General features: G+C 45.3%; 1 protein-coding gene across 1 annotated transcript in view; it reads right to left on the bottom strand.

Moving 5' to 3' along the window:
• LOC8053342 (angiotensin-converting enzyme) overlaps positions 1–15,613 on the bottom strand; it is a 66,318-nt gene extending 50,705 nt beyond the window's left edge. Inside the window, exons 1-2 of the mRNA XM_040219384.1 lie at positions 15,521–15,613; positions 13,902–14,072 (exon numbers count right to left, since the gene is read on the bottom strand). Of these exons, the coding sequence (XP_040075318.1) occupies positions 13,902–14,072; positions 15,521–15,613 (264 nt within the window). The remainder of the gene's footprint in view (positions 1–13,901; positions 14,073–15,520) is intronic.
• Between the last annotated feature and the right edge of the window lie 1,324 nt (positions 15,614–16,937).

Here is a 16,937-nt window from a genome sequence, read left to right as displayed (position 1 = left end):
TTTGCCCGGTTTCTAGGGTCTATAAGCAGAAGTTTGGAGACTTCTTTGGCGCCTATTATCTTTACCACCTTTCTTCCTCCTCTTGGGTCCCTGTCATCTTTACCGCTTTTCCCTGGCGTTTCGTTCTGGTGATGATGCGACTGCCTAGACCCACTGCTGACTTAAGTGCCTTTGTTATTTTGATTTCGCTTATTTTTTTTCGGAAAGTTCGAGACTAGCTTTTCAAGGCTTGCAAGCCAAAGGTTTGAAGACCTCTTTGTTAGCCACATCCTTTTAGGTCCGAGAACATGTTCGTACATATGCCGAATGCTATAAAATATTTGGTCTAAGCGTGTATCTTCGCAGTGGCTATGGAAATCATCGGGACTGCAAGAGGCGGAGGGATGGTGGTTTGCGAAGGATTTTGATATACTACTAACCGAAGGACTGAGCAAATTATCTACTGGGTATGTCGAAGAAGAGAGACCTGCAAAGCAAAGATCATGACTGATGTCTCTAGGCTTCGCGTTGTTGAGGTCACAAATAACCCCAATCATGCTCCAGACCCAATCGAGGTTAACTGTCTGAAAATTCGTTCAGAAATGAAAGAGAGCGCAGGTGAGAATACATGAGTATTTTTAGTGTGTTTTGTCGTGGGGGTAAATTGTATTCGATAGTAATCTTCTACTTCCCTTTTAGTTGGAGGACGGTCGCCAGAGCAGTAGATTCTTCTGGACGCGGCTGCAAAGATCACGGATAGCACTGCATCACAGCTGCCATCTACGTCAACGCTTCGACGTACAGTTAGAAGACAGAGGCAACGTGCAATCTTTGTTTATGATATTCCTCCCAGCAGAGAAGATATCCATCTCCCACCTGAATTCAAGGTAAGTTTACTAAAAATATTAGAGAAAATGGTTCATACTCATGGAGTTTTATTATACAGATGAATTTCAAGCAGGAAGCATTCCTACTACACGACAGTGACGAGGGTGACGTCAACCGCATCATCTTGTTTGCTACGAAGCGGAACTTGGAGTGCTTAGGGTGTGCAGCTGCCTGGTTTTGTGATGGGACGATTAAGGTAGTGCCCTCACTATTTTACCAGTTGTACACACTTCATGCCCTGAAGAACGGGATCATCGTGCCCATGGTGTACGTTCTACTGCCCAACAAAACCGAGAAAATATACAGGAGGTACACCACTAATAATTGTAACCCCATTAGCTATTGTGACGCGAAGTGATTGGTTGTGCAAATCGAGCTCATTGCGTGTTACCTTACCAGGTTCTTTTCAGTCGTCATCGACAACTTCTGGCCCTGCGCTGTTCGTGTGCTGTACACGGACTTCGAGATTGCTGCTATTGACGCTGCTCGTGACGTCATTTCGGATATCAGGATTCAAGGGTGTTTTTTTCACCTGGCCCAGTCGGTTCATCGTAAGCTGTGCGCGCCGGGATTTCAAGCACGTTACGGCACGGGCGAGGCATTTGCAGACAAGGTTTGTTATTATGCGTAAATAAATAATGTTCGGTTTCTCTTATGATACAGCCTCGCTCTTAGGTGGTGTACCCTATGTAATAACTGTTTTAATTCCAGATGAAAATGCTCCCAGCCTTGGCGTTTCTTCCTGTTGGGGCTATCCCGGAGGCGTTTCAAGACTTGTTGGAAGTATTCCCGCAGGAGACGATCGAACTGGCTGACTACTTTGAGGACGTGTACGTCGGTCGACCACGTCGGAACTACGTCAGCTCGGCTCAATTTCCTCCGAAACTGTGGTAAGTGTACGAGGCGGCGCTTGATGGAATGCCGCGGACAAACAACAGTGTGGAGGCGTGGCACTATGGGCTACAGGTAATTGCTCATAATTTTCTTTCTACTTAATTTCTCTAGCATACACAATTTAGTTTTTATATCGTATTTCTTATGCCCCTATTCTCGTTTTTCAGAGCAACGTGAGATGCACTTCACTGAACATCTGGGTGTTCCTCGACTGCTTGAAAAAGGAGCAGGCCCTAAGCGAAATGAAGCTCAGCCAAGCGGCAAGCGGGGTCACTGCCACAAGGGTGTCGCGGAAGCAGGAGGCATTCACCAAGCGCCTTCAAAGAGTGCTTGGACGCTACGATGGAACAGACAACATGGATATCCTCGAGGCTTGCGCTAGAAGTATAACATTGCAAGCGGAGTGGTATTTGCAGAGTTACAGATGCGGTGAACTGACATCTGTGTGGTTGTCCTCTAAAAAGTAGTAGGACATAGTTATAACTCACTGTGGTGCACGCACACATGTAGTTAGCGTTTGTTTCGAAAGTAGAGTATTTATGCAAACTTTAAAACATATACTACAAAGGGAAGTACCAAACAAGCGAGGAGGTCCGTTCGTGAATATTCATTTCGAAGCACTATACTTGATAAACTGACAAAATTAAACACATACGAAGCTTTTTTCAATAGGGTGACGAATTGGCATCATGACGAATTGCCCTATGACGAAATGCCCTATGGCGAATTGCCCTATGCGACGAATTGCCCTGCTACGAGTTGCCCTGCTACGAATTGTCTTTCGAAAAACGGTCCTACAGCCATTTTTCGTCTATTGTACGCTATTGTCCAGGTCATCCCTGCCCGCCCGGACACAAAGTCCCCCTGCGCCCCCACTCAAGATGCTACAACCGTCATCCCACCGTCCTTGAAACTTGGCCCCGACCGACAAGCTTCTTCACCCGGATACGAACTGCCCTCGCTTCCCTTTCACGAAAGCTCCAACCGTCACCCCGCCGAAATTCGGACACGACCGTAGCATTGTATAAACGTTTGCCCATCTGGAACTCCTCCTACGCTTCTTTGGAACCTGCAACCGTCATCCCGCCGTTTTTGAAACTTGACCGTAGGATTGTATAGATACCACCCGCGTTCACCTGTAAAAGTTCTTCCTGACGAAGGCCGGACTCCGGCCGAAACGTCGAAGAATAAATCGTCCGTTGTTGCTGTTTTCACTAAAGTTGCCAGTTAGCGCTTGTCCTGTATGCTTCTTTCTCTTTTTGTCCCGTCTCTTTTGAGCTATTTTTAATATGAATTTCACGAAGGGTTTTTTCTTCTAAGTTATATATCCACTCCTTCGGCCTCCCGCCACCGGGCGGCGGAGAGAAGCTCACCGGAGAAAAGCTCACCGCAAAAGCGGCAGATGCGGAGAAAAGCTCACCGATTTTTTTTAACTTAGCGGATTCTGAAGCGGTGTGTGAACCGCTTCAGCCCCAAATATTGTGTCGTGCCTAATAGATAAGTAGTTGTTTGTTGATGTAATCAGTGTCGGCTACGTTGTTTTCTTTCTGTTAATTTCACTAAAAAACTTTAGTTGCGAGAATAGCTTCGTCCTGTCGTGTTTGTTGTCTTCACTCCGTCGTCGTCGTTTGAGCGGTTTTCATCGTGTATAACGTTTACCAACTCGCCCTATTCGCTGCGTTACCGAAGACTACTTCTTATATAGGTCACGAGTAACAACGGTGCGAGTGTGCACCTCTGAAGGTCATGGGTGGCTCACCGTATAACGGCACTCTCATACAAAGGTAACGTGTCGAAACACCAGCACGAACGGCTAGAAAACGTGCATGTCTGTGGAAGAAAGAAACCTCAAATATCCTACTGACTATTTTATCCTACCTGTTTTCAAAGGTTAACAAAAGTTCAAATAGAATTCCAGGCACCACGTTGTTGCGCATGCACTTTCGGATTTTCGGCATTCACAGCTTTGATTTTTAGGTTTTAGGCAGACATTATTAAGTTTTCGAACTTTGCCCTGTTTTTGAAGGTCATAAAGTCTTCATTTTGACTTTCGTTGGCTACAGAGTAAACCGCAGAAAACACACGCCCGCAATTATTAATTTGGGAGCAATATACCCAATAAGCTTAAAAAATATTTCAAAGTAGGACATTTTATTTTTTATAAAGTTGACGAATTCTAAGGATAATAAATTGATATATGTTACGCATGATCCAACAGCCTCCATATATAAAGAAGAGATAAAAACGGTGAGCTTTTCTTCTCATACGCTCAATGGCCGGTGAGCTTTTCTCCGCATCCGCCGGCTTTGCGGTGAGCTTTTCTCCCGTGAGCTTATCCCCGGTGAGCTTTTCTCCGGTGAGCTTTTCTCCGGTGAGCTTTTCTCCGGTGAGCTTTTCTCCGGGATTCTCCGCCACCATGCCCGCTATATATATATATCTACGAGCGCAAGTACTGCGTAAACGACCGCTCGCTCATAGACGCTGCCAGCGATACCAAAAGCCCTACAAGTTACAAATAAAAAATAAAAAAGCCCACGAGAAATAGGAGTAGAAGCACAACCAACTAAAATGTCCTTATTTTCAGCATGAAAGAACACATCTGCCATCCAAGGTTACCATAGACATGTAGCCATCTCTAGGAATAGAAGTAGGAGCGCCGCAAAAAACAGAAGCGAATAGGCCACCAAGACCTCGCAGCGGCTGGAGTCGTTTCAGAAACCAAGATATGCAGCGATCAAAGAGATTTGTATCCTGGCAGCAGAAGGCATAAACATAGTGCCCAAATCACCCCTACCTAAAGGCTTCTACACGCGCAACACAGTCTGCAGACGGAAGGAACAACTTAAAAACATTAAAAATAGAAACAAAGCCGACGGCCGATATTTTGCAAAACTACTGCTTGAGGTCAAAACAAAACGCGAAAAAGGCAAGGGAGAAAAAAAGCTAATTGAAGCGATACGAACCCTCCATTTCAAGTGCGCACAAAAATCCGACGAATCCTCCAAATTTTACCGCCAGACACAAAAGAAAACCCAGAAACACACTAACGGCTGACACCAACAGACTTCAATCAGAACACAACGACCGTCCAGACTTGTACGTAATCCGTTACAAGTAACGAAATTACTTGTAATCCCTTACATATATCAGTAATTTAGTAACGGAATAATTACATATTTTGTAGAGTAATTTTAAAGTAATTCCCTTACATTTTTTTTTGTCAGAACCAGCCCCCCCCCCCCCCGCCCCCCAATTCTAAATAATAATACTTTTTTTTTTTTTTGTAAAGTCGAGCGCAGTGACACTGTCACGCGAATCGACCAGCGCAAAGAGAGGCTTGGCACTCTTCACTTCCGCAAAGCCTTTTTTTTTTGCAACACCAAGCCCCTGAATCTATCTTTTTTTGAGACCATAACATCAATGCCAAAAAATCCAAATAAACAATTGCACAAAAAAAAAAAAGGGGGGGGAAGTTATTTCTGGTTTTTTTAGTCCCTTTGTTTTTCTTTGCGATCGAAGACGGAGAGAGAAGGACACCAAGTGACTGTGCGCCTCTTCGAGAAGCTCGAGGCGGTAAGTGCACTGAAAAGAGTTAACAATGTCCTTCTCTACGACCATTTTCATAACGTCACAACACGAAACAACGCTCCGTCTACCCTACCCTTTTTGTGAGTCAGCTTTTTGCGAGCACCTAGAAAATGGTAATAGTCTTCCTTTCTTCTTCGTCCTGTTTTGCACCAGCAGGACGCATCTTATCTCAAGCAGATATTTTTACAGATGAAACATAATGGTGGCTGACGTAGACTTGATATTCTGGGCTCGAGGAGAGAGTGAAATTCGTGAGTGGGGCCATAGCGCGGCTTACTTAGTACTCTACCCTTTGCTGCCCGTGGCATCAGCGGACGTCTCTCTGGAGAACACCGGAGTAAACTGCAGTCGGTTCGTGCTCCGTGCGTTTTTGACCGGCACCAAGAAAGTTACACATGGAAAATGTGCGTTCACATTTCCTTGTTTTAACCGTCGTTCTAATTAATTGTTGTTATGAGTGTCCTTCTTTTTCTTTTATTACTTATATTTATATACTGGAAACTTTTTTTTATTCACCAACGTCTCAAGTGAGGCTCGAACTGTTCAGAACCAAAGGAAGAAGAATATCGAGCCAAACCTTATTTATTGTTTAATTATCACTTTACTGTTACAACTACGTTCTGCTATTGATGACTTCCACAGCTTCGTGATTTCGACAACAGAGAATTTGAGTAGATCGGTCCGATGACTCCGATAACGATATCCGATACCTCGCCACCGTCTTTGCGTATGCATCATATTGTTATCAGGCACCGTTATCGCGGGTATTGGAGGTATCGGAAAGATCTACTAAATCTCTCGAATAGCCGGCAACGGCTGCAACGACGAAGCTTTGCTCTACATTCGAGGTAAACAGTACTTCCCTTGCTTCGCTGAAAAAGCTCAATGCAGAGCATGAAGCATATGTGAGGAACAATATGGCACTCCCATTTAGTGCCTCAGCTCAAATGGTGTTCAGCGTAGCAGTCGACATATTGAGTAAGAAATAACGAAACATGTCTGACGGGACTTTCGAGGGCCAGCTGTTGCTCAAAATATTCAACGTCATTAAATGGAACAGGTGGCAACAATACGAACTTGAATAACCCTCTTCCCTTCGTTCCTTACTTGAGGACAATATTGTTAAAAGTAACGCCACGAAAGTAACGGATTACTTATTGGGGTAACGGTCAGTTACTTTCATGGAATGGGTAATTGTAATTGTAAAAAATTACAATTTAGCCTTGAGTAATTGTAAATGTAATTCCTTACTATTTTTTTAGTAACGTGTACAAGTCTGCGACTGTTCATCCGCAGCACCGCACCACCGACTGGCAACAAATACCCTCTCCCAAGAAAAACCTTGACGAACATTATGAAACTTTTATGCAAGACAAGGGAAGTGAAACCGCGGCTACAACAACAAAGACACACTCAACATGACCTGCAGCAAAGACTCCATAACATCAGACAATTGATCGTGACCGCCTTTTTAAAGCGCTTCAGTAAGATTCCTATTACTACACCTCCGACATACATTCTCAAAAACCTTTGTAGACCAGGGACCCACTAAGGCGAATTCAGGAGCCAAATAACTCCGTACACTGCAGTGAAACTGTCTAAGCCTAGCCCCCCAAAAAACAGTAATCACCCAAAGACTACTGAATATACTCATTTGACACTTTACTACTATGAGAAACCCACTCGGATAACATAACATTTTTGGGAATAGAAACACTTTATAAACCAAGCGCCATATATGCGGCAGCTAAGAAGATGCAACAGGAAAAACCTGGCAGCCATAAAATCCAAGCCCAGGCTAGGGTTTACTTTGATCAAAAATTTCTTCATGTCATGCTAGATACGCATCGGGACTGCATTGACACGCATTCAATAATCGCCTTTGAAAGCACTTCGAAGAGGCACCTCCTGGTATCGACCTGCATACTACTGGCAAAGACAGACCACCTCTCCTGGATTGCTACTCTCTGGTGCGAAAACCCTTTATGGACACTATAATCATGATAGGCGCATTTTCTCTACACGTCAAAACTTGGGACCAACCAGTTGACGCAATAACTAAATACCTCTACGAAGTAGTAGACCATACGGACATTAACATTTTAAACAATGCGAGCGCATCAACGAGATATGGCACGATGTCTAAACACAGCAACAACATCATCGACCTCATTTTTGTGAACACCATAAAATCTAACATAGCAGGATGGTTGATCGAGAAGAAAAAAAGTCATGGGGCCGCAATCACTTTGCCATCACATTGGAGTTTCGCTCTGGGTACTGCAGAAGATTCCACAACTAAAGGCAACGGCTACGCCGTCGACATCACAGCTTGAACTCACATATAAGAATATTAAACAAAGAAACGTACGCTCCAACTACATCAAAATACCTCATATTTAAAAAATGGCATGAAACCATCCCTAAGATGACGAAGTATACTACCTTAATGAAAATACCACGAGAAGAAAGACCTCGTCCTTACTTTTGCTGGAAACACACTACAACATAAACCCTTCGTCAAAATCCTAGGTGTAAACCTCGGCTACATAAAATTAACGGAAACGAAGCGGGTCACTGAATCGGCAAATAAGTGAAGGCGGGGGACCCTACTCGCCGGACGTATAGCAAGCAGGCTCAGCAGAGCTTGGTAGAAGTCGGCCAAGACTGTGGAGACCGCAGCCCCGGTGGCCGAACTTACATATGCTGCCGCTTTTAGAAATGCTAAGGTGAACACTTCAGCACGATCGACATCCTCTACAACGAGGCGTGAACAGTCATTCTCAGTCTACAGAAAAGAACAAGACTATACGAACTTAAGAAATACGGCTTTCTACCGAGCCTCCAAGACTCATTCACATCGCAAAAAAAAAAAAAAAAAAAAAAAGCAGGTCACGAGATTTTTGCACGCGGTAGAAGATGGAGCTATAACCAATCACCTCAAGATTCAAGTCCAAGTTAAGAACCTCAGGACACTAGCCAAACCGCCTCAGGCCCTGACGGGCACCGCGCACCACAAGCCGCTACATAGGAACATGTGCGCAGAGAAACGTCAAAAGCGAAGAGAGCACCGTGCTCGCCTCCACCTAGCACAAGTTCCAGAATCAAGCCACGAGGAAAACCAAGTAGTCTACGCAGACGCAGCAATCAAAGGCGGTCATGACAGCATCCCCGGCGGTGTTATTTGCCCGCGCCGCACAAGACGCCGCGCAAGACAAAATACGCACGTTGACGGCTATAAGGTTCGCGCGAAACTCACATTGCCCCAAGTCGCTGAAAGATAAACGATGTTCATGGTACTACAAACGTACGCCAACCTAGCCGCAAGAAACAACCCCTTCGGAAAAACCCGACAATCTACACGGACAGGCAAGAGGCAAGCAGAAACTTAATCAAACACTAAACCACAACGACGATCCCCACGATAGCGGCTATGTTCCAACTTCCGCTGCCGATACACCACGAACGAGGCACAAAGGCCAGCGTGCGGTGGATGCCCGGACAAGCTGGAGTGCATAGCAATGAGGCGGCCTATCGAGCTGCCACATATTGTAAAAAGCAGAATTCCCATCCTTCAGCCTGGCTAAAACAGTAAGAAACATAGAACCGGAGACAGAACCCGCCGAAGGAACTGGCGACCCCAAGGATGAAACACGAAAGAGTTGCACCCGTGCTCGAATATAGATCCTGAACAACGGGACCTCGGGACAATACCCGATTCCCGTGAAGACATTCAGAAGGTATCAGAGAGTTTTAGGCAGAAGGGACCGCAATGAAGGAGCAATCCGATCCGATTTTTGTACTGGTTTAACGGACCCACGATGTTAAAGATGTAAGAACCCCGTCAAGCTTCCGAAACTTCAGCATATATTTTGGTAATGCGAACTTTTTTAAAAACGCGCCAACCAGTACGATTAACTCTCCTCTCAGAAGACGAGCCCAAAAAGACTCAGGTAAGCCGTGACCGACCCTGGGAAGAAGCGTTCGCTACTTGTCTCGGCTCTAAGTACGAGGACAATTGAAGTGTTGGGAGCATCGTGCGCACCGAACATGGCTAACGACGTATCGTACAAAGAAGTAGTCAAGGCTTTGGGCGACAATTTCTCACCGACATCCAATGAAATCGCCGAAAGCTTCAAATTCTTCAACAGGCACCTAAGCGATGATGAAACCGTGCAGACATTTCTCGTGGAACTTCGACGACAAGCGAAGAAATGTAATTTCGGCACGATGCTGGATCGGATGCTACACGACCGGCTAGTTTGCAGAATACGAAATGAAGACGTGCGCAAGCTATTGTTAGCTTGCCGCGAAGTGACTCTGAAGGAAGCAGAAGCCATCGTATTGGCTGCTGGAACGGCCGCCAGTAACGTCACAGCCATGAAGTTACCACGGACTTCGGAGACTGAAATCAAGGCAGTCATTCCTGATAAACATCACGTTAAGAGATCCAACAAGGGTTTTCCACGTCGACGGAACGCAAGTCCTCCGGATTCTTGTCGAAGTTGTGGAGCAGGGTCAGACACAGCGGACTCGTGCAAATTCAGATCGGCCAAGTGCTTCTGCTGCGGGAAACATGGTCACTTGGCACGACAGTGCCCTGACCGAAAAACTCAAGAACCGAGGAGGACCTGCGACAAGGCGCGCAACGGCAACACGTCCGACGCCTTGGAAGAACTGATGAGTTCATCAGAGACCAATGAAAGCCTGCTACTGACCTTAGACTGAAGATTCACGGTTTGCAACATCGTTGGGTTTGTGAAACCCATACACCAGAAGTTCGTCTGGGGAGGCGTACCGCTCGTCATGCAAGTCGACACCGGTTCACCGGTCAGCGTCGTATCACAGGACATTTACGAAATGTTCAAGAAATCATGGCCGAAGCTCAAGAAAACTACAGTTCGGCTGACATGTTTTCTGGGGAGATTACCTGTCCTTGGCGAGTAGAACTTCAAAGTCCCCTACGAAGGGACGACGGTCGGCGGTAAACTGATCGTGTTGGGTTGCGCTGGGCCGTCGTTGTACGCTCGGGACTTAATCCGTGACGTGGGAACTTGCGGTGTCCCTGCGCTTCACCTTGGAGACGGAACGTCGCCGGGGGAATCGACACCAGTGTCAATGAGGCAAAACGACCTACCAGCTATCCTGGCTAAATACTATGATCTCTTCAAGCCAGGTCTGGGGTTACTGGAGGGACCTCCGGTCAAGTTGCTTTTACGCCCTGACGCCGTTCCTAGGTTTTTGAAAGCAAGACCCGTTCCATACGCATTGAGAACAAAGGTGACAGAAGAGCTTGATCGCTTAGTGACTGAAGGAGTGTTGTCTGCTGTAACACACGCAGAGTGGGCTACTCTAATTGTCCCAGTGGTAAAAAAGAACGGGAACATTCGAATTTGTGGTGATTTCAAGCTTATACTAAACATCGCCTGTCACACGAAGAAATACCCACTTCCTGTAATCGAGGACATTTTCGCGACTCTTAACGGTGGGGAAGTGTTCAGTACCCTTGACTTGAGCAACGCCTACAACCAAGTTTGCCTGGATGAAGACTCCCGTCAAATGTGTGTCATTAACACTCACAAGGGCGTATTTTCCAACAATAGGCTGCTGTTCGGAATCGCATCGGCGCCAGCTATTTTCTAGCGGAGGATCGAGTTACTACTGAAGGATCTGCCGGGGGTACAAGTGTACCTCGACGACATTCTGCTTGCAGAGAAGAAGGGTTATTCCACGCTTCCAGTGGCCCTTCAGCAATTGCGGGAGAATGGTGTCAAGGTGAACAAAGGCAAGAGCAAGTTTTGCCAATCAGAAGTCAACTACCTCGGCCATAGAATAGACGCACGTGGCCTCCACGCAAAAGACGACAACTTAGACGCAATCCTGAAGGCACCGCGACCATCGGACGTGTCAGAACATCGCCCCTACCTCGGCTTGATTACGTACTATAGCAAGTTCCTACCAAACATGGCAACCCGGTTGCGCCCTCTGTACGAAGTGCTTAACAAGGGGCATAAATGGCATTGGTCGAAAGACGCAGGAGAAGCTTTTTGAACGAAGTAAACGCCAGTTGAAACAGTCCCAGATTCTAGCACATTTCGACCCGGCGAAGCCCCTTCGGTTAGAGTGTGACGCATCCCCGTATGGCATCGGCGCAGTGCTATCAATCAAGAATGGTAATGATTATCGACCGGTAGGATTTCGCTCACGTACCTTGTAAAAGGCAGAGAGCCTGACACCTGGAAAAAGAGGGATTGGCTCTCGTATTCGGAGTCACAAAGTTCAGAGAGTACTTGTGGGGGCGTGCATTTACTTTGGTGGCAAACCACAAACCACCTGGTGGGCATTTTCCACCAAACTCGAGCTGTCTCTCACGCGGCGGCCGCAAGAATACAACGCTGGGCGTTGCTGCTAAGTGCCTACTCGTATCAGATAGAGTACCGGAAGGGAGAGTTGAACCAAAATGCGGGCTCCCTCAGTAGACTGCCACAACCAGCAAAAGGAGCATCTTGTGAAGACTTGCAGGAGTATGTTCTTGTCATGGAGGCCTTCGATGACACTTTCATTCCCTCCACAGAACTCCGGCGGTTGACTACGGTAGACCTTGTTCTTCGTCAGGTGCTGAGTTTTATCCTGAAGGGCTGGCCAACTGACAAGAACAAGATCAGCAACCATCTGAGGCCGTTTTACAATTGGAGGGACGACTTGACGGTGGCCCACGGGTTAGTTTACTCGGCGCAGAGGGTAGTGATCGACGAGCGGGCACGTGAGAAATTGTTGAAGCTTCTACATGACACCCATGTAGGCGCATCGGGAATGAAAGCAGTCGCGAGAACCTTACTGTGGTATTCGGGCTTAGACGAAGACATTGAAAAAGTGGCGCGGAGGTGTGTCACATGCGCTAAGGTAGCGTCTCTACCGCCTTCCTAGACACCGAAGCCTTGGCCAGAGACAAAAGAAAAATGGTCTCGGGTTCACATCGACTTTGCGGGTCCAGTAGACGGCTACATGTTGCTCATAATCGTAGACTCGCATAGCAAGTGGATTGAGGTGGCGCCATTAAAGACGGCCACAGCGGAGTCTACCATACAGGCCTTGCGCGCGATTTTTGCCCGTTTCGGACTGCCCCGTACCGCAGTTTCGGATAATGGTCCTCAGTTTGTCAGTGCTGAGTTTCAGGACTTCTGTTCGCGCAACAACATCCAGCACATGCGCACGGCTCCTTATTTTCCCCAGTCGAATGGTTTGGCTAAGCGAGGAGTGAGAACCGTGAAAGAGGTTATCAAGAAGTTGAAAGAGGGCAACATGCATACAAGGTTAGCACGGTTCTTACACAGCTACCGAAGAACGCCAGGAAAAGACGGGAAGACACCATCGCAAAGATTAATGGACTACACCAAACGTTCACGAATTGACACTCTACTACCCGTGACGTTACCAAGCGCTCAGGATGATCTAACTAACCCCTTTATTCCTGGACAGACAGTGTGGTTCAAGAACCACAGTACCGGGGACAAGTGGCTTCCCGGCACAGTAAAAACAACCAGTGGTCATCGTTTGGTACAAATCAGTTCGCCAACGGGTCAGCGATGCCACCATGCAATCCAGGTCCGTCGCCGCGATAGCACCTCTGAAGTCCAGGCACGGATACCCCAGGTGGACGTGACAACTGATGCTGCCGTTGCGTTCCCGACACCTTAACAACCACAACCGGTCGTCACCTCTGAGCAGGAAAGTCGAGATTCACTCGAACCAGCAGCAAGAAGATCACGTCGAGATCAGTTTCCACCTGTTCGTTTTGTTATAGGGGGAAAGGAGCGTTGGGAAGTGACGATGCAGCAACAGAGTAATTGCTGACAGCGACGTGATGGTGCGAGCAAGGCCAGCACCGCTCGCACGTGTCGGTGTTTCTTTTCATGTTTGTTTTCCTCTTCTTTATTCAAGCCTTTTCTTCTTCTTTATTCAAGCCTTCCTTTTCTGGCAATAAACCTCAGTTGTCATCATGCTGCCACACGGGTCGGTGGTGTCCACTTTATAGCAGAACCAACCCCACAGGATGCACCAAACGACGTACAAGATTTCTAAGTTGTCTGCCGGATTACCACAATGACAAACCCCGTTCATATCTTTTCCCTAATCCCCCAAAAGAGATTTCCCACCGAAGCCGAAGCCGATTCACGAAGACATTCTTAATGTTTCCTTGTTTGAATGAGCTTTTCCTAAACTTGACCACTATTTTTATTAATATCCCAGGAGCGTCGAGCGGCGTGCGGTAAGTGCCGTATTATGGAGAGCCGGGGCTATATCAGCGAAAGTGAGCGCGTGCCCAAAGATGTGGCGCTGACCCTCGCGGATATCGCGGCAGCACCCCGTGATATGGCGGTCGACGCTTCCGTGATAATAGTAAAACAAAAACAAAAAAGCACTGCAAGGCCACACGTACGCGTTTGGCACCCCACTTGCTCTGATATTTTAATTCGTAGATTAAGCAATCGAAATAAAAAAAAAATTCTCTAAAACGAGAAACACATAGTCCTTAGTAAGCAGTTACGCACCGTTCTTTTTTGGTTGTAGTCGGTCAAATTGTTGTCATAGTCCCAGTCGGCGTTTGCTCCAGCGTTGTTTAACGTATTCAGCTGCTCCGAAATATCTTCTAGATATTGACTGGCCAAAGATTCATCCTTGATTAATCCGGATACAGTTTGTAGTTGTTTTATGTATTCATCCTGTGTTAGAGAGAAAATCATTGGCAACTCTACAGCTACTCTGGAGAACTGCGTATCAAAAATAGTTCCACTTTCATAAACACTTTCTCGTTAGGAGTCGAATTGTAGTGTTCCACCGGACGTAATCGTGCTTGGAAAGTGCAAGTATCACGTGACTAAAGATAGTTCGCCTTCTGATATGTACATTATACTGCAGACAATCGTATAAGTATCTGTGTCTTTTATTAATGATTTCTCAGTAGAAAACAGTAATGTTTTGTGTTTCATTGGAAGGGGGACGGGCAGTATAAGTAGTGTAGTGCTTGGCTGTCTTTTCACGAAATTTTTTATGATGTCTAATATAACGAAGAGTTAAATTTTCGTAATATCAGGAACAAGCGAGCAGTAAAAATTATGATCAGCCTTGCTAATTTATATGACAGTATTGAGACATCGACGTCTTAAACAGGATGCCTTTCGTTCAATGCTATGGACGTGTAGTGGTCCTCAAATATATGAACGTGAAGTGGTCGTCAATGCTTTACATTTAAACTTCGCACATGTTCTATATTGGTATCCGAGTTGAATCGTTCACATAAACAAGCCCAGCCCTGAACTAACCATAGTCATTGGATGCATATAAAAGCGGTCCTAATTAACAAACATACCGCTTATAAAAATACAACGCACTCTGCTCGATGTAATCTAACTCCATGTTGTTAGTACGCGTCTTGCAAAAGTGTTAAGATTTGCGTTAAGGCTAGTTGAATTATTCATACAAACAAATTAACGAAGTTTTTTGTTTTAAAATTGGAATTTCCTTTAATAAATATCAGACAGCATTTCAAAATGCTCACACATTATGCAAAACTTGCGAAAGTTGTGTAACTCACCACATTCTGAACGCTATTGAATAACTGAATCATTTGAATTGCATCTTAATTTGATTTAAAATGTTTTTTGTTGGTAGCGCCACATTTTCTAGTCTTTTTTTAAATATTATTCAGGTTTGTTTTATAACAATGATTCCATTTACGTTTTAACCATCAATGTCGAATTCATTAATTTTTTTTTAAATTTATGCCCATGTTTCCGCATTACTTTTTACAATTTTTATGTATATGGCATTTACCAGAAAAATAAACGATGTACCGCCCACTCGTTAAAACTGGAAAACAAACAAACAACCTTAGTTCAAACACAAGCAAATCTTAATTAGCCTTGATCTGTGCTCCGCGCACATTGTATTGTGCACACCAAAACAATATACGAGTTTCATTGAACACAGTCGCGTGCACACATGAATACGCATCCTTAGGGAATTCTTTCGTCTACGTTACCGTCGTCTAGGTGACCTAAAAAAAACACGCAAAAATAAATATTGCCAAATAATTAGTACCCTAACTCTCGATAAGTGAAACCACATAATCGTTGCAAGCACCGAACGGGTGATAACTCAATTGACTCACGTAATTATCTTGCGCCTCGGACCACGATGGACGCACGGCTAAGCACGCGGCAACCAAGAGCAAAGCAACGGTTTCTTTTAGTCGTGCGATCATGGCTTCCCTTCGTCGAGAGAGACCGTGTGAGTGCCGTGTCTTACGGATCTCTGACGCTGATACGAGCGTGGTCCCAGTGAGCAGCTGTTGACCTTCCGCTTGAGCGCTCCGTGCAGTTGCGGGTGGCGTGGTATTTTCAACAAAGGCGTCATAGATTCTGAAAAAAATAAAATAAAAACGTGCACCTGAAAAAAAAGAGATTAAAAACAAAACAAATGATTTGATAATTGGGTCAGCGCAAGTACGGCAATGCAGCCTGTACCTGAAAGACTAACAAATCCATACGCACCTGGGCACGTCGCTGTTTACTGTTTGAGAAACCAGACAACGACTGTGCCGTGATTGGCTCGCGACCCACGCTTTGTGTAGAGGTTTAGAAAGAAATTGGCAGCGACTTTTACCTTTAGAGAGCTATAATGCATTAAATGAAGTATTTAAATGGTCATTTCAGTTTACTTAGAAGTCTATATACAGTCTTGTAGGTCGCATAGACTCTTATATTTATATATATAAAGAAAAGGTAACGCGACATCGGGTCACGGGATATCAATTTTGAAGCCAAATATAGTGTAAAAACTGAATTAGTGTATAAATCATGTGACGTCAATTTTTGTGGTAAATTTAGAAGGGAAACAAAGAAAGAAAAAACATCATTCGGACTGCTCAAGGAATTACAGCTCGATAGTTTTAGAAAAGCTGCGGAGAAGGCGAAGAAAAGATTTCAGCAGTTGCTTTTGCACCGGAAAGACGCATGTAAGCCTGAATGGCCATTACGAGTCATTGTTTCTAAAGGTGGTACGTTTCGAATTCAGGATAGCCAATTTTTACAGCGTAATTCGAGTGGGACGGCTGGTGCTGACCCATTTTTATTTTAGAGCTAGAATGAAACAGCGCATGTACTGCAGATGGGATTTTCAAACGTGCAAGCAGCTCTCTCGATTGAGATACAGAATCTGTTTTACCCAGTCGCACACGAAGGACTCTTTAATGCTGTTCGGGACAACATCAAATAATCATGACAAGCAGGATTAAAAAATTCTACAGGTGCAAATAGCGACCAGATACTAGCGTTGTTGAAATTTTATCTGCCGTCGACGGCCGTTAACTTTAACGATGAGTTTTATGTGCGAAAATAGAGGTATTTCAATCTGTCCCTCGGTAGACCGTTTTTTGTGATATGTTATACTACCCATATTGGAAGGCCTGAATATGAGATACATGTTCTTAGGATTTTTAGATATGTGAACGATTTTCTGGGTATTTTGAATGATCACTCGGGGACATGATATAATAATGTTCTTGCAAGGTTGTCAAATTCTTTGAT

The sequence above is a fragment of the Ixodes scapularis genome, unplaced genomic scaffold (assembly GCF_016920785.2).
Source record: "Ixodes scapularis isolate PalLabHiFi unplaced genomic scaffold, ASM1692078v2 PGA_scaffold0__279_contigs__length_252992795, whole genome shotgun sequence".
Taxonomy (NCBI): Eukaryota; Metazoa; Arthropoda; class Arachnida; order Ixodida; family Ixodidae; genus Ixodes; species Ixodes scapularis.
Note: the sequence above shows the minus strand (reverse complement) of the source record. Positions and strands in the feature narration are given on the sequence as shown.